The sequence below is a fragment of the Aptenodytes patagonicus genome, chromosome 1 (assembly GCF_965638725.1).
Source record: "Aptenodytes patagonicus chromosome 1, bAptPat1.pri.cur, whole genome shotgun sequence".
NCBI lineage: Eukaryota > Metazoa > Chordata > Aves > Sphenisciformes > Spheniscidae > Aptenodytes > Aptenodytes patagonicus.
The window spans coordinates 220429499-220451711 of record NC_134949.1 but is presented as its reverse complement, the minus strand read 5'-3'; the positions used below and the strand labels follow the sequence as shown (position 1 = coordinate 220451711).

Below are 22213 nucleotides of genomic sequence, written 5' to 3'. Positions count from 1 at the left end.
TAGTTGCATATACTGGAACCATGTGGCTTTAGCCCAGGAAGGAACTGAAAATTAAAATTATCAAAATGCTAAAACAACGGGTATCCTATCACTTAGGATGCTTTTGGAAATACAAGAATGGAAGATGAAGAATGCAACTTTCTTAACATAGATTTTAAAGATGATTCAGATAATTATAGACCAGGAATTCTGCCTTTACACTGCCTAAAATGGTTGAAAATATAATGTGTTCTCACAAAGGAAGAGTTGACATAACTATTCTAAAGGGAAGGCTTTGTCAAAAGACTGTTCTAATTCCTTGGAAGAGTAACTGAGTGTGTGCAGAAAGAAAATATATCCATACAATGTAATGGTATTTTAAAAAACTTTTTAGAAAGTTCAGAAAAATGTGTCTGAAGAAAATTACAGTAAACTGTAGAAGATGAACAGAGAGTCTCTTCTAGATTCATGATTGCTTAACATGTAAGAAACCTGGAACAGAATTGGATGAGAGTGCAAAATTAGATTAATTAAGCTAGACTACAGCTAACTGTGAAGTTGCAGAAGAAGCTACTGACTCAGCTGACCAGCCCATAGGTGTGAAGTGGTTGACTCTTAGTCTTCATAAAAAAATGAAAAATATAATTTCAATTTAAGTATTTGCATATATTAAGATCAGTAATACCTAACTTCTTTTACTGGCATGTTTGAAGTGTAGGGTAAGTGCTTTATCTATCTACCTATCTATCTATCAGCCTATCTATCCAGAAACATAGCTTTTTGAAGGATATGTTAACCTTGAAAGAGTCCAAATAGTCACCATTGAGCATATGATCTAAGTCTTAGATTGTCCTCTAGATAAAAGTAGTTTTTGATGAATTAGACTTTTTTTTCAATACTTTAGACCCTTTGGAAAATGAGCTTTGGACTGTTAGGTTACTTAGGTTCTTCAATAAATTATTGGGGTTTATATACTGCAGTCAATTATTGTACTACTTGATATTTCATTTACCTGAAGAAGACATTCCATTGATAGATAAAAATGGTTTATAGACATTAAGGAACTAAACATGGGTGCCAGCAACAAAAACATCATCCTGTGAGTTTGTCATGTAAACTTCCTTGTAGTCAATGGAGAGGCAAATGCAGCATTATGAAATGATTCTTAATGTAGTCTTGTAACATAAATGAGCGGAACCTTGTTCAGAAAGTGTCCTTTCTCATCTATGCTCTAGATTTTTGAGTGACACTGACACTAGCTTGAGTTTTTCATCACTTCAAAACTTGTTTGAAAAATGTTAGTGCCATTTAATAAATGGAAGTTAGAGCCAAAAAGGTCCTCAAAGAGGAATTAGAAATATTGAATTTTGAAACATAAGGGACCAGATTTCTGAAGGAAACAAAAATTGTTGAGTAAGTTTTTTGGGGTTTGGGTGTTTTTTTTTGTTTTCTGTGAACATTTTTATATAAAGTCCTTCAGAATAGAAAATATCTGGTTTTGGAGAACAAAGAGTCTTGGTTTACATGTTGGCTTAATAAATCAACTCAGTTTGTTTTGAAATAATGCACCTTTTAGACACTCAAATGTCTTTTCCAACCTCAATGATTCTATGATTCTATGATTATAGTAATAGTATTGCATGTATTGGTTTGAGACTTTTCCATGCATTATTGTTTCAATATCTGTATTTGTACACATACTCCAGGATATTGAGGCAATGAATACAGTTTGCCAAGAACTGTATTGCAAGGACTCTCCAAGTATGCGGACTGTTTTTACAAACTTGTTTTATCAATATTCCAGGGGCTGTTCACTTTTGGGTTTTTTTCATAGGGTTCTGTTCACTAACCTGTCACTAACAGCTAGCTATCGCACAAAACTGCAAAGGAATAATCCTCTTTAGGCTGGATAAAGTTTAAAGAAAACAGTAAAATGCTTATAGGATGGAGCTGACTTATGAGGGACTAGTTAACAAACTGGATAAGCAGACTAACAAACCATGGGAGCTATAGTGATCTTTTCATTTGAAAGTAATGATTACTGAGCGGGATAAACAATGATTTAAAGTAAAATCAGAGAACAGAAATAAATTGATGAAAACAAGGAGATGGAAGTTGAACGTAACTCAGGCAAATGTTTCTCAGAGCGAGAGTTATTTGACTGAAGAGCAGCTTTTCTAGCTAAATATTGGAATTTGTTTCAATAAATGATGCAAAACAAAACAAAGACCTTGCAATACACATCATTACCTACTTTTCAGTATATGACTCCTCAACTCTTCTTTGATTTGCTCTGACGTCTCCTTTAGGAATGTAGACAGTAGTTCTATGAAATCAAAAGTTGTTGTGGCTTCAGTTTCAGGCTGCTCATTTCTTCTGGCCTTTATTCTTCCAATCCTGTTTACCATCACACATTAGAAAAGTAAAATGTCAGAGATTTCTACCAAAAGGAGAAACAGGCCAGACTTCTTTGAATTATATAAATGTAATTTGCTACTTGACAATATACAACTTCTCTATTTCCTTCACAAGCTAATGTGCTTTCCATGTGATCCTGTTATATAGACCAGATTGTTTTCCCAAGATAGCAAGTGGTTCCAAGAGAAGTCATGTGTTTTGTTACTGAGGGTTTACTTTCCTGGATGTCTTTGTAAAAATAAAAGTCATCCTCACGATTTAAAAGAAGACAAGTGCTCTCCTGTATCACCATGTTTTCTCTTGCTTTAACCAACACAGCTGTAGATGGCTCAGGCACATGGCTGGTCCTTCACCTGCTGTACCCTGGAGATCTTTCTCCAAAGTGTCATTCTGGGAAGAATATTTAATTTTGTCATCTCTTCCTAAAACCAAGTGGAATCCTAAAGTAGCTATGAATAGCAGGCTGCCTTTACACCCACTAATACAGAGAAACTACTTTTTATCTTAGCCATTAGTTTGGTTTCATTCTTATGTACAGTGCTAGCAAGACTCTAGAATTTTACCCTGTCAGTCCTGCACTGAGCTCAATAACTTCTAGCTGTATCAAAGCAAAGAGCAACCGGTCCAGGCCCTTGAGGTCACTTGGTGCAGATACGGTGTAATCATAGAATCACTGAGGTTGGAAAAGACCTCTAAGATCATTGAGTCCAACCGTCAACCCAACACCACCATGCCCACTAAACCATGCCCTAAGTGCCTCATCTACTCGTCTTTTAAATACCTCCAGGGATGGGGACTCCACCACTTCCCTGGGCAGCCTGTTCCAATGTTTAACCACTCCTTCAGTAAAGAAATTTTTCCTTACATCCAATCTAAACCTCCCCTGGCACAACTTGAGGCCGTTTCCTCTCGTCCTATCACTTGTTACTTGGGAGAAGAGACCGACACCCACCTCACTACAACCTCCTTTCAGGGAGTTGTAGAGAGCGATGAGGTCTCCCCTCAGCCTCCTTTTCTCCAGGCTAAACAACCCCAGTTCCCTCAGCCGCTCCTCATAAGACTTGTTCTCCAGACCCCTCACCAGCCTCGTTGCCCTTTTCTGGACACGCTCCAGCACCTCAATGTCCTTCTTGTAGTGAGGGGCCCAAAACTGAACACAGTATTCGAGGTGCGGCCTCACCAGTGCCGAGTACAGGGGCACGATCACTTCCCTACTCCTGCTGGCCACACTATTTCTGATACAGGCCAGGATGCCATTGGCCTTCTTGGCCACCTGGGCACACTGCCGGCTCATGGTCAGCCGGCTGTCGACCAGCACCCCCAGGTCCTTTTCTGCCGGGCAGCTTTCCAGCCACTCTGCCCCAAGCCTGTAGCGCTGCATGGGGTTGTTGTGGCCAAAATGCAGGACCTGGCACTTGGCCTTGTTGAACCTCATACAGTTGGCCTGGGCCCATCGATCCAGCCTGTCCAGGTCCCTCTGCAGAGCCTTCCTACCCTCGAGCAGATCAACGCTCCCGCCCAACTTGGTGTCGTCTGCAAACTGACTGAGGGTGCACTCGATCCCCTCATCCAGATCATTGATAAAGATATTGAACAAGACCGGCCCCAAAACTGAGTCCTGGGGAACACATAGAATCATAGAATATAATGCCAATAAATTGTTTTTACTCTTCAAAATAATAAAGACAGATATTAAGAAAAAATACTCAAAATATATACAAACCTCATGTCTAGAGTGACTGTGTCTATGGGTAAAGTTCTTTTCAGTATAAAGCCATCAAGCATTCATCTTGCTTCTGTATCTCCCTTTCTTGATTCATGTACCGTCCTTGTCATATAAATACACAGCACATGGCCCTGTATGTAATTCATTTACAAAAACACGCCAGGACATTTCTGTTTGGGAAATCTTTTTAGACATTGTTTTCAACTGAAATGAAATCTCAGGGGTGGCCAGGTATGGATTGTAGAGAAACAAGACAGATTTTCATTATTCTTTTAATATTGAATCAGTTATGTTCCAGTCAAATGGCTTTGCTTTTGTTGTGAAAGTTATGTTAGTCACTTAAAACAAGTCATTATTTTACAAAGGCTGAAGAAGGAGCTTAGTAACTTGAATTCTCAGTAATGTATGCTATAAACCTTGTCTTTTTTTGGCTGTGCTATGTGATCACATCTCTCTGCTTACCATGCAATCTGCAGTGAAAGCTTACAACTGGCCCATAATAAGACAGTGCTAGAACTGTGCAAAACTCTTTAAAGATGTTGTGTATTATGAACATAACACAAATAGCTTCATAGGGAAGGAACAATTTCTCATTGTCTGCTAATAAATTTGAGTGAAGTTCTTTCAAAATAACTTTAATGGGAAGCAATCAGTTGGAAAGAGGATGCTGTAATAAGCACTACACCTAAAAAGACTGCCAGAGTTGGCTAATTGGCATTCTTTATTTGCTACGTGGATTGCCAGCAGTGGAATAAAAATATACTCCTGCAAAAATTCTAGCTTGATTATATTGTCCTCTTTCTATATATATATATAATATATATAATATTGATTGTATTGTCCTCTTTCTTTATGCAATGCATGCAGTGCATATATCTTTATGCAGTGTGACTCTGTAATAAAAATCCTGATTAATTTATTCTATAGATATCTCCTGTGTATTTATGGTACACTTTTGCTGCTTAGGTTACTACCTGAATGGAGACTCAACATACTTGAATTTCTCTTTCAAAATCAAAAATCACCCATAGTAAATAACATGCCGTTTTATTCCTAATTGAACAGAGAGACAAATACGAATAGTTTAAGGTACTGAATATCTTCATACAACTGAACTTGGAGATATTAATTTTAAGTAACTGTTAGCCATGAACATTTCTTTATATCTTTTTTTATTATGTGCAAAACAGTGTTGGAATATTAGGCTGATACTGAAATTCTGAAATGCAATTCCTAAAAAACTTGAAATGAAGAACCGGGTCTTAAAAAAGCTGTCTTAAATTTGCCAAAGTGCTAGTATTAGACACTGTAAACTGAAGGGTTATTAAAGGGGTTAAAATTCTTGGACTCAGCAGTGCTTGTCACAAACTACCTGGCCAAAGGTAGTCAAGCGCGGGACTTTTGTTTCTCATGATAGTGGGTGGAGGATCAAGGTTATATTTAAGTACTTTGGGGAAGTCTTGAACCTGGCCCTCTTTGTCCTCAACAGCATGTGGAAAAGAGGCGTCAGCAAGTACTTCCTGCATAGTGAAAATGGCGGTTGCAACAACTCTTGCTGTCCTTTCCACCCCATGCATTTAATGTATCTTTTCTAACCAGATCTTTTTGCAGTTCCATCTAAGTTATTTTGCTTAATGGCTTTATATGAATCCAGTTTCAGGTGAACTAAAGCATTAAAATAAAGTTCACAGAATTCTCCAGAGGAGAGAACTTCACAAACTGTCACACACCTCTACCAGAAAATCACAGGTCCTGTAAAGGATGTTTCTGAATTGGCATAGAAATACTTTTGTATTTCAGTCTTTCCACTGCAATTTTATGATTCTTTGATTCACTTGGATGTGAAATTGGTAAACCTGCTGCTCTGTTCTCCACCAGCTTTGACATGATTGACTTTGACTTAATATTTCCAGCTGAGGGTTGTTTTGTAACTCCTTAAGCTTTTCTACCCTCTCACAAAAATCAAAAGAACATATCCTTGATCATACAGGCAGATAGGTTGTGCAGGGAGCTATGTCTCAGATAGTGCTATGCTGATATTTTTGTATAAAACTTCAAAGCTTGAGAGTCATCCTTTTGTTTAAAGGATATGGGGATCGTACAACTTGTTTAAGTAAACAAAATGTTACTCTTAAAGACCATTGACAGATTTCAAATGAAATTTTCTTAATGGTGAAATTTTTAAATAACCACCTTTTATTATATTTTTCCTCTTTTACTGTTTTATTTTTGGTGTTGTAGTCCTGCATGCCTCTCTTGTCTTGCAGACCTGGAGGAAGGGAGGGGTAGGCAGGTGTGAAATAGAAGCTCAGCTGTTTTATTTCAGATGTGTCCTTCCCCACCCCTTATGTTCTGGTTTCATTAAATTAAGCTTTTTTTTTTCGTTTTACATATAGGATAGTCATGGAAATCAAGCGGTTTGCCCAAGATTTCATAGGTACCCTGTAATAGCAATGTGTTGTGCCAGATCACTTGGCTCCTAGCCTAACCTCGGACCAGTCACGACCATTCCTTCTAAGTCTATGTCACCACTATTATTTCTATACAAACATAATTGCTTTTCACCAAACAAAAAAAAACAGTTGCAAAGAAATTGCATTTGATTTATTTCAGTAGCCTTGCTATCATATTAATAATTGTTCTCATTATTTTTCTTTCTAGAAAAATATTTGTAGAAATTTTAAGACCACTAAATAAGCCAGTCCGCTCCATGTTTATTACTCTTCTTTCCTTCTGTATTTTTTATGGTTGCATAACATCGCATTCTTGGTTGGAGGGGAAAATCTGTTACTACATCTAGATCATCTTTGCCCATGCTTCTAGCTTCCCTTTCAGAGGTCTATTAATATTTTTTTTTTTTCACATATGCACTTTTTGTTTCCCATATGCACATTTTTGCCTGAAGCAAACTCTTCTCAGCATTTATTTTTGGTGTATGTCCAACATTACTGTAATCCAGTTACAGTTATTTGTGCTAGCAGAATATCAGCTAAAGCTATTTGCTCCATTTTGTCATGCTTACTTAATATTTTAAAAAGAAAATTAGTGAGATTTTTCCACAACAGAATCAGGTCAAACACAGTTCACACAGTGTACCGTACAATAGTCAGTTTTGCTTTGTGCACCAGTTATTATCAAATTAGGGTGATAGTTGGGCATACGGATTTGAGCCATGTGTTAATCCAAGTTTGTCCAGGAGTGCATGCCATCCTGTCTAATACAATGGTTCAATTACAGCTGATGAAATTGCATTATCTTTTGAATCCATCTTACTAGCAATTAGTTGCACATATACATCCTATATTCAAGTGTTTTTGTCTCACATATGCAGTGACAATCTTTAAAAAAAATGTGGACAGTTAAATAATTTATTAATAGAAAATTTTTTATTTATGGTTTTTCTAAGTATGAAATAGCCTAGAAGTGTCAGGTAGGTTCAGGGCAAGTTCAGTGGTGTCAAATTCTTTTGAAAAAAACTTCTTCCACATTCTGATAAGAGGCCATTTCAAATATAGTGTTTTAACAGCGTATGAATAAACGTTACAGTCAAGAGGATGCCTTTGCAGTTCTGCATTGTTCTGGTTGGGGTGTAGTAAGGTTGCTAAAACGTCACCTACTGCTTTAAAATATGGGACTATGGGGGTTTGTGATAGACATGTTAGTGCTCTGGTACAGGCGGCTTTACCCAATATTACTAGCGTAGATGTGTGTCTGGTCACAGAATGCGTAGATTCCTTCCACTCCCCAGCCATGCTGTAGCTGTCTCTTGCCCTGATTTTTTTTTTTTATATCTTTTTTGAGTGTCCTTTTTAAAATTTATATGTAAACTTTTTTTGACTTCTGCACTTATCCAGATTTCTCCAAATAGTTTTGAAAGACATATTTAAACTGTTTTTTTTAGATTATGACTGGCATTTGAGTAAGCTGCAATAGCATCAGTGTATTCTGGAAGGAACTGGGTAGCTTGCTATGTGACAAAAAAGCTGATGGTCTTAAGTTGATGGACACTCCTAATAGAGGTCTATGATGATGAAAATGAAATCTGAATTTGACCATGTTAGTGTTTTGTCTTTAAATATATATGGGGTATATAAATAAATACGTTATTATTTTATATATGATTTATAACATCAATTAATGATAATATATCTATTTCTTACATAGAGGTAGTCCTGCTGGAAATGATGCAGTAATGATTTGGATTATCTTCTGGTAGACAAGTTTTTAGGTGCTTAGGGTTGAGTTACCCTTGAGCACTAGAGAAAAGCAGCTTTCTGGACAGCTCGCATACCTTCACTCCTTATGCTTGAGTAAAATTGCAAAAACATGGATTCAGTCTTATGCATCTTTACATTTACTTTACATGTAACAATGATTACCTTGTAGACTCCCTTACCTCAGATCTTTAAGTGCTGGCTTCCCTATCCACACCTGCAATTCAGAAGTGCATTAATATTTGGTTTTCAAACATGAAGTGACCTTAACTGCATGCAAAGCTATGAGAGTTCTTGCAGTTGGGCATTTGTTATGTGAGAGGACGCAGCCAGATGTATGCTTTTGGCTTTTCAACAAAGTTCTGAATAAACCTTGCATTATAACATGATTGTAGTATAGTTTGGGACAAGCACCTTGAATGAAAATACAGTTAAAACTGATGTTAGTTTCACATGCGACAATTTGAATTACAATGTTGTCAAAATATTTTCTCCACTGTTAGAGCATTGCCATAATTTCTCATTAAGAATTACTGCCAAGTTGTATCGTTATGTATTTTAGCAATGTCTAAGCTTTGAGGAATTTTAGGTTAGTAATTTAGGAGGAATTAAGTAAATGAATCAAGTCTTATTGCACCAAAGCATTTGGAAAAATTCATTTATCTCATTTGAAAGTATATTTGCAGATAGTCATAGTTGTCTCTTTGTCTTTGAAATCTTTAAAAGTAAATTTGCTTTAGTCTTTGGAATGGTAAAACTATGCATATCATTTATGAATTCTGTTTAATTTTTGTGTACTTGAATCCTAGTTGAACATCAATAGACATAAAAGAATCCTGTCACACAGTCCTGTATTTGTTTTTAAAAATCAATTAGTTATTTTCTATGGTTAAACGTACCTGAGACATGCTTAGGTCAAAAGAAAATCTTCAAAAAATGTAGATTTATAGGGGTCCAAGATCCACTGGGTCTTAAAGCGCTAAAGACTTAGTCACCTGAGACCAGAGTATATCCCTGAACCTCTCCAGATGCTTGAAACAATCAGCCCAGATTTTATACACTTTACACCCTGTCATTTCCATGAGAAGAAAGAAAAGAAAATACTTGCAAATAAAGATTGCAGGAAAATTTAAGGAAAAGAGATTGTATTAGTAAGAAAAACCCAAGAAGGAATTTACAGAAAACTCTGTACAGAATGTTATTGGCAAGCACCAAAGAATTTGTAAAGGGTGAAAAAAAGAGGAGAAAATGATACATCAATCATAATCTTGAAGACCTTATACACAAATAAATATATTCACATTTATATATATAAGCTGCTGGAGATTTGTTAATTTCTTGCACAGATCTTTTCTAGGTGGCTTTATTTTTAAATTCAGCCTCTTGCTCTCTTTCCATTATGTTTGTGTACATTAGTACATACCAAAGTTTATGCTACGGTTTAGCATTTAGGGCAGATAACATTCTTCCTGAACGTGCCATTTGCATCTTCTCATGCAATTTTGTTGACAAGGTCTTTTCAGGCATGCAGGGGAAAAAAACACTCCCATGTCTGTTTTGATCATTGGCAAAGAGGCATCTTTTTCAGTACTTTGTCTAGATGCTATTTCCACAAGGAAGCACTTTGCCTGTAAAGCTTGTACATGTAAATCTGCTTCAGCAGGGTGCCTGCACGTTGTGTCAGGGCCAGCTAGAAAAAGACTAAATCTTCCTGAAAATGGCAAGAGTGCTTTTTGTTTTGTTTTGTTTTTTTCTCCTGAGGTTTGTCATCCAGAAAGGGATGCAGGCGCGCGTCCCAGCCACGCAGAGCATTGATTGCTTCTGCCTGCAGCGGGGATGCTGTCAAGTCGCTGCGCGAGTGGAGTCCGGTATTGACACAGAGCTGCTGGCCAGCAGCTCATGCTGCGCCCCGCTCCCGCCATGCCCTGCCGCTAGCTGCTGCCAAGGGGGCTGGAGAGGCCCCGGCAAAGGACCTCACGTCTGGGAGGAGAAGCACTTTCATGCAAACTGGCCAAAGGAAGCCCTGGGTGTGCCATGCACGCACACCTTCCCAAGCAGCACAGCTGCGGCAGGGGGTCCGAGGGGTCGGATGCCGGCAGGAGCGTGCCTCCCGTAGCGAGGGATGCCCACTGCGCCTGTCGTTGGCACCAGCATCCTCCCGGGCTCCAGTATAGCTCTCAGGCGCTTCCCTCTTGGGGACCTGGGGGTGCCAGCCAGAGCAGGAGCAAGATTGTCCCTCTGTGGGACTCTGTGCGGAAGAGCCCCCATAAATCCCAGGCCAAGCCACAGGGCAGCCCGGGGGAGTGGTGGTCAGAGTGCGCCTGTGCCCACGGCTGGTCCCCCCCGGTGCAGGTGAGCCAATTCTTCACTCTCCAAGCGACTTAGAGGATGCTCCAGGGAAAGAAAGTGAGGTTTGGTGGTGTCGGCAACTTTTCATGCTGTGTCTTGATTTGTGTTTAGTGGTGCCTTCTGGAAAAATTATATGCAAGGACGAGCTGTCAGTTGATAATGTCTGTTGTTTGAATATTGATTCTCTGTGGCCTGTGGAAATTGTGGGGTCCTCTTGGAAGGGTTTTCTTGTTAAAATGTTTTGGTTTCTACCTCAAAGTTCTATAGACTTTGTATTCCATTGTGTTGTGTGGAGAAAGGATGTGTTTATCCCCCGCCCTGTAATGGATTTTGCCTACTTCTGTAAACAGTTTGTTTTCAAATATTGCATTAATAATAATTATTATTAATAAGGATACTTTAAATAGAGAACATGGGAGGGGTGTTTTACATTTATTAGTAAGAGAAAGCATGACCTGTTTTTCCCCTTTTGAACTTCAAATGTAATTGAAATTTTTAATAAATATGAAATAGCTCTTTAGCTTTCGCAAATCTATAGATTTTTATTTAATGGCAAGGCAGTGTATTTTAAAATATAAACCAACCAGGCTTTAGGATGTGTGCAGTTACTTGTAAGCAATTAGACTGAGAATGATTACACACCCGATAACCCAGCACTCTGAAACAGAAATCACAGTGACACTCATATGATGGTTAATATTAAAAACCACGAACACTTCCTCCACTGATGCATGTTTTCATTTCTCCCTTAGAAAACTTTAAACTCATTCAAAAGCTTTGTATTATGTCAACATTAAATCCTTTTGTCATAATTTCACACTAAAAAAGCAGAATTAATGTTGAAATAGGTTTTTGAGATATATGTTTACTTACTGAAATAGCATACACTAGAGTTTAACTAGCCTTAGTCCACACTGAACATGTGCACCCTCTCTAGAGATTAGATCAATTCTTTGATGGAAATGGTTTTAATATATTTTCACTGAGCAGAAAAGCAATAAGGCAAAGGATTGTCAGATAGCGTAGCTGTACTTTATCTTGTCTTATGGTCTAAAAAAGTGATGCTCTGTTGACTGAAAGTGATTTTGCTATATATAAAAAGCTTCATTTTCTGCCTCAGATCTATTATCAGGTGGAAAAACTAAGTTTTCTGATATATTTGCAGTGACCAAAATGTTGCATGTGACTACAGTATATGTTATATATTTTCTGTCACATAGAAAGCACATATGACTATTTATGCCAGAATAAAGCCAATGTTAAAATAATATATAAAACATAGAACTAGGCTGTGTTCTAATTTTCATTATAAAAAGCTCTAAACATTTTATTAGGCTCTGAAGATTTTTGTTTTGGAAAAAGCTTGAAGGAAAAAAAATACTGTAGAGGAAAGAGTTCCTTGGTTTTCAAAGGTACAGAATTCATAAAGAGAAAATGAAGGAGCAATTAAAAAAAAAAAAAAAAAAGGCCACTTCAAAGACTACTTCAGTATCTAAGTTACAGATGCATTATAAAGTTACTTCAGTATTTTCAATGCCTTTGTAACCACATCCACTTGTGTTTACATAATGTGAAATTGTTCAGGTGTATGTACTATTTATATTTAATTTTAAACTCTGCACTGTAAACTTCCTTTACTGTACGTTCTTATTGCCAACTACCTTAGTCTGTTTAGGAAAGTCCCTTTCCTGGGTTCTGCCTATAATGAATCAATCTACCATCAATCAAACTGATCTTCTGTGCCTAGGGGTGGACTGATGTACATACTTTGGCAAATACTTGGTGGATTTTATGTCATAGAGTTGTGAGATAGTTTGCTTCCAATAATAATCTCTCTTTTTCCCTCTGTGTAAAGTAAGCATTGTGCAAGCTATAGGAAGAAAGGAGTCTGTATGTATATGTGTGTGTGTGTGTGTGTATGTGTGTATGTGTATGTATGGTGTTGTATGTACATACACTTTGACAATCATTTTATCAATTCTATTACATAGATGCAATATGGGAATAGAGCTGCCCTTAATAATTGCCCTTACTTTGGGGATACGAGTTGAAGCCAGTGATGTTTTTTGAGGGCTATGTTGACTGGGAAAACTGTTGTCTTTCTTGCCAAAATAAGGAGCAGTAGTGAAACGGTTATATTTGCTGGCCTAAAAAAAAGGAAAATGTATTTGAAATTTCCATCTTATGTGTAACTGTGATAATAAATAAGCTAGTGACAGCTTCAAAGGTGGAGGTTTATTCTGTAAAGTTCCGAGCAGATTTTTCTTCTGCTTGACATTTTTGGGAGAGACTACCTTCTTCAAGCATAGGAAAGACGCAACACCTTGGAAAAACTGCCTCTTGATTAGTACTATAGTACCAAATTTAATGCACAGGTTCTTAATTCCTAGAGTGTCTACGAGACAGCTGTTACTAACGTACACTTGGTCATCCTGATCCTGATAAAAATATTGATTTTTATTGCTAAGGGCATGGCTCACTTTCTTTACCAGTTCCTTCTTTTTTAGTATGTCAGAGCAAAGAATAGCACTCTGGTGTTATTAGTATTTTAACTGTCTTAGAAATTCTGCTTTGCTAGCTTGCATGTTTGTGTTTGCTCATAGTTTCATGTTGAGTTATGTGTAAGAAAATGCTCTCTATATATCCAAACAGAAATTCATTTGGAATTACAAAAAAAAACCCCACCTCTTAATTTTAAAAGTGAGTTGAAGTCAAGTTTCGATGGAAGTTTGATTCCAAGACCTGCTGTTTTTTTACTTCCAGTCCTTTTTGACAAACTCATTTACAGTTCTCTTCCCTTTATTTACATGAAAAAAAGAAAAGACCAAAACCAGAAGTTAATAGGCAAGTTTTATATGTCCCTGTTGCCTGGATATACTTATTGCTTCTCTGCAGTGCACTGGCTAGCTCTCTCACTGTTAGCATCATGGAGTCATACAATTTGTGTCATTCATTCAGAGGTTTCATATCGAAGGCCCCAGTGTTATGCTAACTGTGAAAGCTCTGAGCAAAATTTGGGGGGGGGGGGGGCCGGGAAGGGGGGGGACACAGAGTCAGGGAAGTGACCTGCAGTTTTCCACGGGACATTCTAACATTGGATGTGGTCTGTTACATTGGATGTCTCTCCCTCTTGTCACATATAGACTGCTGTCACATATAATCTACTGATTAGTCAGATTAGGAAGGTATGATAACGTGTAGCTGAAGGTGTGCAATGAACAGCTATTCTTTGTGCAGAAGGGACGGAGGGAGAGCAGGCAGTATTACCCTGGCTATAGGTTGAAGAGGAAGTCGCAGAGATCAAGCCGCTCTGCTTGTTTTAAGAAGTCCAAGGTATAATTTTTACTTCTGGAGTTTATATGAAAGAGGGCTTCCTCTAAACACCTTTCCAATATGTGTGTAAGTGCATGTTTTCAGATTCCTAGAACTCAATATTGTTCTGTTAAAGAGGAAGTAAGAAGGTAGAAGTGGATTCCCATCTTTGGCTGCTTAGAACATCTCTGTTGTTCAGAAGACAATATTGGACTCCACTTTAATTCAGCTAACTCTATTTGCTATTAAATTTTTGGCCCTTCTGTTTTGAAATGTTCTCAGGGAAAAACACGTCATATCAGGTAGTATCCTGGATGTGTCATCTGCAAAAATGCATACATATGTCTTGTTTGAAAACTTACATAGAAGTGTAAATTTTCACATGTTTTTAAATAGTTTACTGTCGATGTCACCTTCGATTACTTTTTTGTTGGTTGTTTTTTTCCACCAATATTAGAAAAAAGGTTTTTTTGCAGTCAGTGTCATTCAAAAGACGTAGCATCACTGAGCTGTTTTGTTACCTGGTACAGAGACTTGTGAGCTAAACCCTAGTTTATAGATGTGGCATGACTTAAAAAAGGCAGTGAGCAGCCAAATTCTGAAGTGTGAGCTGAGAACGGTCTTTTGTCTTTGAAGGCCTTTAGCGCTGGTTTGGAAATTTCAGTACATCATTTGAGAGCTCTTTGCATGGTGAGATGAGGTGAGAGCTAGCTTCAAGGCATTCTGCTATAGTACTAAAGCAGAAGATCTATTCCAAGATATACTGGCTCTCCTAACAGTATAAAGAAATGATTTGTCATTGGTTGTGTTTTTGAAAGCTTAGACTACTCCTTTCAGGTTCACAGATTCCCGCATGCAACTGGCCATTCTTCTGTTGAGTCACTCCCAGCAATGGAGGTACGTTGAGCTACTTTAGTTAGCTAAGGGAGATCTTTTCACTATAATTTAGTATATTCAAGTGCCAGGAAAATAGCAGTTAAAGGAGAGCCAAATAATGCTGTTTATTTGGCTTTTAAACTTTTTTTTTTTAATCTTCAAGGCTATTAAAAACTAGAGGTCATGAGTCAAGAGTTGAAGATATGATGTAACTCTGACACTTTTAAGAAGGATTAAACAGAGAGGAGTAACTGTGCAATTTTTAATGGAGAAAGAAGTTCATATCCCATTCTCAGGCTGGTATGCTCTTATCAGTGGATTTAGGTGATAGCTCCTAAGTTTTAGGAAGGTGTATCTTAATTCAGCATCTTGCCTTGGGTGGATCATCGTGCTGCATTTATAGAAGTAAACTCACTTGTACATCTTTTAAGTGACAGCTACACAGATTGCTGACAATGTTTCAAAGCAGAAATACAAAAGCTTTTAGCGTGTTCTTTTGCAGGATGAGTAATATTGTTCTAACGATTCCTGTATCCAGTCCCACTGACTGACAGAGGACTTTGAGAAGTCTACAGCATTCTGGGTGACATTCATATCTGACACTCTCCCAGGACAGCTGCTTTAGACAACATTATGCTTTTACATTCATGTTTAACCTATTTATTCTACCAAAACCAGAAAAGCATTGTTAATACTGAATTCATAGCATTTAGGTTATGTTTGGCATAAAAAGGAGGTCAAAGATTAGCCTTTGAGTCCCCTGCATTGAGGTCAGCAATCTCATTAGTGATGTAGGCAATGTTCCTGGTCAGAAGTAACATGAAATGTTGTATTTGTTTGGAAATACGGTTTCCTTAGTGTAATGGCTGTTCACGTGATTCCGATTTGAAAGATGGACACGGTATGTCATGAAAAGACCAGAAACTAAACATGCTGAGACACATTTGGACTTTATCTATAACATACAGTTGGGTTTTTTTTAAAAAAAAAAAAAAAGGAAAAAGGAGAAGAAAACCCCAGTACTAGTTGTGAGGCTTTGTGCTCTGCAGGCTCGGGAACCTGGGGATGTGTCGTTCATTCCAGATTTTCCTCCATGTCTCAAGAGGTCATTCAGCCACCTCTGCCTGGATTGATAATGTAGCATTGCTTTGCAAAGGCCATTAGGAGTAAAAGAAAAGTGCATATTCTTTTCTTTTGTTGTATAATATTCTGTCTCCTTCGATTAATGTATGAGGTCTTTCATCAGTGTTAATATTTTTGATAATACGTAATTTTACGTGGCAGCAAAGACAGTTAAGAAATAGGCATGGTTACACAGATCATGAAAGTAGTTGTGTACAAGATGTTCTATATATTTTCATTTAAATACAGGAAAGGATAAATATATGCTATGTACTGTACTAACCAATGATTGTAATGATTTATAGTTTATCTACACACATTTTGGCTCCTGCTGATTTTTCAGTCATAAATATGTTAATGCTTAATTTGCATGATTTGTTGCACCATATTTAGATTTGCATTTAATTAATCCCATGTTTCAAAGTTTCTCCTCCTAGATGCCTCAAGAAGCCAAGAACATTTTCTCCCCTTGACATATAATTTGGCTTCTGGGATTTTCAGGGGGGATGAAAGGGGGCATGGGAAGGGAATTGTAGAATTTGGAAGGGGATTGTCTGTAGCATTGGTAATTGGCCAAAACTGCACAAGTGCTCTGATAGTCCTCCTGCTATTGATACATTTCTCTAATACTTGGCATGTGTGTTCACCCATGGATAAACTGTTCATCATATTTGAGAACAGAAGGGCATTTCCCTAGGACCAGACTGGCAGAGCCCAAAGGGATTCAAAACCCTTTTTTTTTTTTTTTTTTCACTTTTTCTGTAGTCTGCCATGTAATCCACTCCTAGGAATATTCAGGCATTTTCACCTAACAAGCTCCTTACAGGAACTTACAGCACAGGAAAGTCTTTGATCTGTCCTGTATTACTCTGATGGCACATGACACACAATAGTATTTTACTCTTCCTGTCTCTTACACTGACTCGTGAGGTTATAGGTTGCTGGAACTGTTTTGTGGCGTGTCAACAGGATTGATGGACCAGATGCTTTCTGGACTAAAGGGGAAAAAAAAAAAGGGCTGCCTTATGGCTTGCTTAAGATGACAGGAATAAGACTTAATAACCCTGGTTGTGCTCTCCGTCTAATGTTCCACTACATTTAAATTAGGCATTCAAAGATGCAAAACCTTTACAGCAACTCAACAAGATGGTTTTGGTCTAATCAGAGCAAAATAAGGGAAGGATGATGCATGACAACTTATAGTTGGATGCTGAGCAATGGCTAAGAATGAGATAGAATATCTCAGCTATTTTGGCATGACTTGAAGATACAACCTGAAAATTGATTTCTGTTTTGGAAATGGCTACCTCTACTGTTCTAGGGTATTTGAATTAACTGTGGAAATGTCAGAGTTCCCTACAAAAAAACCTAAAAGAAGTATCTAGTTGTAGTAATGACAGGATTTACAGAGCTTGCCAATTTAGCTCTGTTTCCTCACGTCTGCATGTAGCTTTTGGATGAAGGATAATAAAAATAAAGCCAAAAAAACCAAAAAAGAATTATGGATTAAATTACTTTGCTTTTAAGAACTGTGTTTGCTTTGAAATAAGCCATAGATTGTTACAATGGAGGTTTCTAAATTAAATAACATATATTCATTTACCTTTTTTTATGAGTATTTTTTTATAAATTACTGCAGTTAGCCAGATGAATTGGCTCAATGATCACCTAATTTCAAAAACTCCCATTGTTTTGAGAGTTAGAAATACAGGGATCAAAAAGGACTTCTTTATGTATTCAAAATACAGGTTCTGTAATATCTAAAATGAACATCAGAAAAACAAACAAAATAATCTTTTTTGTAAATTCCAATTCTTGTATAAGCTTTCTTTTAAGTCACAGGAGCCAGCTATGAATGCAGTACAAAATCCAATTTAGCAAAATAACATCTGGTTTTGTTTTAGATATATTGTACTTTTAATACGGAGTTTTACCTTTCTGATTAAGTATTTGTACAAGGAGAAGCAGGTTACTTCAGCAGCTGAAATTGCTCATATAACTGGTCAAACAGAACATCAGACAAATGATTTTCATTATGCGTCTCAAATGAGAGCAGAATGGAGTAGTGCCATAGGCTTCTAGTTACTGGTATTGTAGAGCAGCTGAAAACGGTGAAACAGAGCATCGTAGAGCAGCTGAAAACAGTTAAACAGAGGCTTTTAAGATTCCTTGTTTACATTTGTTTTTCTTTTAAATTCTGATAATACTTCCTCTGTACTGAATTGGTATTTGTTGCATTCATGATCACAAAAACTTTTGCTATTTATCCATGTGCTGGTTTGTCCAAGTTTTTGTGTTGCAGTCATCACTCACCTGATAGCTGAGCACAGTAAATATTTATTGAAAATGTGAGTAAGGTCTAAGCTCTGTTTCACTTTTTTTCATTCTGTAGGGTCCATTTTGTGAAATATGTGGTTTTGACAGCTTTGTGGAGGAGAAATGCAGCTGTGCTCCACCTAAGAGTGGCTGCCAGAGGAGTGGGGTCCTGGCCCTCCACTTTGCTTCCTTTATTGTGCTGCTTTGTATGATTGCGTACTGAGCTCAGAGAACTGATATGCCAGAAAGTTAAACCAAAAAAAAATAAGGTGTTTGAGAGACTTATTTCATGGCCCAGGTTGATGGCCACTAGCACAGCTTCTAGCACCAGCACAAGGCTGAGAGCAGAAGCATGTTTCAAGGGACGTGTCCCAGAAGATAGCACACAGCTGTCTCTTTCAAGGGTAGCCACACTTAATGTGCGATCTGATGCGTGCGTTTTGGTTTTGACAAAACAATAGTGCTTGGGAGCCTCCCCGTGCTAAGTGCAGAAACTTGTATCAAGCTCTTTGCTACCTCTAACAACTTAGAAAGAAAGAATAAAGTTTCACATAGGAAATGGAGAGCGTTGGGGACACCTTGTTCCCTTTCCCTTTCTGTTCTCACTTTCTGTTCAGCAGACACACCTGGGTTCTCTCAAAATCTGTCCGTCTTGCAGTCATGAGTATAGAAGTCACTTGTCACAGGTCAGTTATAGTAACTGCATTTAGCTCTGTGAGACTGCAGTCAGGCAGACAGTGTCGAACAGGCAAATGACATTTTGCAAGAAGAACCAAAACTTCTTATCTAGGTATTCAATAAGAAGGCAGCAAAAAAATCAGAGCCCTGGTCTCACATTCTCTCTGGGGCAGATGCTGTCACATTTGCTACTGTGTTCTGAACGGTCTTTGGCCTTTGTACGCCACCGGCTTGCTCAAGCATAAATTTAGAGGCAAGTGCTTTAAGCCTGTAGAAAAGACACACCTCTATTGTTTAATTTTCCAACAGTTTACTTCTCAAACACAACTTTTTTATGCAACGTTAGTAAGACATAGTTTAAAAAACAAAACAACCCCCCCAAACCAACCAACCAACCAACCACACTTATTAAAACTTACACTATGTAGTACTGAAATAGATATCTCCCATTAATACAGCTCTGGCTCTGTACAGCAGTTTTCTTAGTTTTCTTTCTGCTCTATCAGTAAAATATCTCACTCCTATGACGCAAATTCTTTTCCATTTTTTAATTGTGTGTGTAAAAATGGAAAAAGGGTAACATTGAGTATGCACATTTATAGTGTACAAGACCTTTATACTTTCATGTTTTAATACATGCAATGTTTTAATACATTTATAGCTAAATGATAATGTTTTATGCAGCTATGCACAAACCAAAGCAGGACAGATATTCAGGTCACGTTTTCTAATGATGGGCAAAGCAAGGACTTTTTTTTTTTTTTTTTTAAATTCCTAGGGTATGGAGTTATTTAAACATAAAAGATCTAAGCAGCTTGATTATCATCAGTTTTCCTCATTAGACATGTACATCCCTGACTTATCAGAACTTAGCACACAGCTCCTGATTTCAGATCTGGAGATTACGGTACATTCCTCTGCACTTCTTCCTAACACATAGAAAAAACACATATGTTGAAGTAAAACCAAAGTGTTTAACATGAGAATCCATAAAACGTGTGAATGAAATCCAGGTTCCACTGCAGCTTATTAATATTTTTCTGGCTATTCATCCTGCTAATGTGTATGCATTTGTATATGAAATACATGAAAACTTTTGCAGTAATGATATTCTTTCAGTTATTGGCAACTGTATATCCTCAGTGCCCATTGATTTAATTTTTCAGGAACCGCTTTTTAGCATTGCGTGTTCAGAGCAGAATAACGGTGTCAGGGTTATGGGTAGAACTTGCCTGCAGGTGGCTAACCCAGTAACAACTGGCTAGAGATGTAGTCATGCAAAATTTGGGGAGGAGGTTAGAAAGTGATGGGAGAAGAGGGTGCCACATCTTCATACTTTCAAGGAGTCTAATTTTTGGAAATGCTCACTTAGCTAGGCATCCATTGAACATATTAATCATTGGGTATTTCTGAAAAACCTGGCCTATAGGATTTTCAACAACTTTGAAAACATTTATAGGTTGCTATGATTATTATTATACTTTTTAATCATTATTATTTAAATCTTTAATGATTTTAAAGAAGTGAATCCTACAGAAATATGAGAAGGGGCAATACCAGTTTGTTGCAGTTTGATTTGACTATAACATACTTTTCCTGTAATGTACCACATGTAGATGTACCATATGTAGTAAGCAGAGTCATGATAAAATGCAGTTGCCTCTGGGGCAGTTATTATCTTGCTCAGCCATTGCAAGTATAAAAGTGGTAGCAATTTGATCACTTTTGCGGGCATAAATCTGCAAAAATACTGCCTTTTGTAGTTGAGTTGTCATGGCAGTATTCTCAGTAGGTCTTCTGTTTTTACTGAGACGCATTTAAGTCTATGGAGTCAGCACAAACTTGGAACTCATACATTACTCTTTAAATAATTTGTGCTGAAAATTGAGGTTATCATTTCTAGTTGTTTTGGTTTTAAGCATTCGTTGCTGTCTATCAGCTAAACTAGTCAATGTACCAAGAAATAAAACATTACTTTAATCATAGGGAGAATACAGAAAGGAATGAATCAGCTCTTTGTAGTGGATGAAAATGCAGAATTGCAGAAATATTTTGCTGAATGGCCAAAAACTAAAAAGCTCTTCAGATTCATAATTCTTGGGTCTTGTATCTTCTGATGGTAGCCCTTGTCACGTCTAACCAAAAGGTTGCCTTTTGCTCATTTTATGTAATGCCCTTTCAAGACAGGTTTTGGTACTGGGGAAATTTAGTACCTGTTTTCCTCTCACCTTTGCCCCTTTCTGTCTTCTTTTTGAAGAGCCCCATTACTTCTGCATATTTTTTTTTTCATACCTCATCTGTATTTTCACATTTTTGAATGGCTGCCAAAACAGTAGTGGAATTACTGGGTTTACCTGTATGCTCTTTGTCTTATTTCCAGATGGAAGTCTTTTTTTCTTGTGGTTCACTTGCCAGGATTTGTCCTCAGGTGATAATAACTTTAATGTACTTTCTGCCAGTTTCTATTTCATCATGTTACCTCTTGCACTTGTGGGTTCAGCAAATCTGACAAAACAGCAAAATGCAAAAGGGAACAGAATTGCCACATCAGAAATATTTGGTGTCAGGGGGATGAGGGCCAAAGGAGCTTGTTTTTGGTTTTATTAATAAGAATAGCAATAATAAAACTGCAAAGATGAAGGAAATTCTTCTTGCAATCTGAAGCATTAGTTGGTGTTCACAAATAACCAGGGGCAGGAAAGGTGATCAAAGCAAAATTGATCCTGTTTTCTCCAGATGTCATTATTGCCTGACGTCTTGACATTTCTTAAAGCGCCTCAGAAGGAACACCTATATGATTCCTTTGTTCTCTGATACATTTGTGAGTTAGGTCAACGTTCATTTGATTTCAGACTGGGAAGGCTGAGGCAGGGAGGTTAACAAACATTTTGCAGATTGTACGTAAAACAGAGGGGAAGCTTTGCTTTTTCAACCTCTTTAGCTTAGTCCTGTAGGCAACAGCTAGACTGGACCAACCTGCACTATTTGTTGAAGTACTCTAATTTTTAGCTGGTTTATACTGGGTTTTGGCTAATCCATCTATGTGGAAGAGTATCTGGAATCTGTTTTCCATTGGACCTTCAAGGGCCTTTGCTGCTTGTGGCCACCATGGAGGTGTGGCATCAAGCCCAGTCCCCTTGCTGGGAATCTCAGTGACTTCCTGGATCCACAGCGCTGTGTATGTTGACAAGATTTCCATCTTTTCAAAGTTAGTGGTTCTTCC

General features: G+C 37.6%; 1 protein-coding gene across 21 annotated transcripts in view; it reads left to right on the top strand.

Moving 5' to 3' along the window:
- DLG2 (discs large MAGUK scaffold protein 2) overlaps window positions 1–22213 on the top strand; it is a 1063600-nt gene that overhangs the window by 592937 nt on the left and 448450 nt on the right. For 4 of the 21 annotated variants that reach the window (XM_076328391.1, XM_076328390.1, XM_076328389.1 and 1 more), the window contains exon 1: window positions 10372–10689. The exons of the other annotated variants lie outside the window; for them this stretch is intronic. In XM_076328391.1, coding sequence (XP_076184506.1) covers window positions 10372–10689 — 318 coding nt within the window. Of the gene's footprint in view, window positions 1–10371; window positions 10690–22213 lie in introns of those variants that run through there. 21 annotated transcript variants of the gene reach the window in all.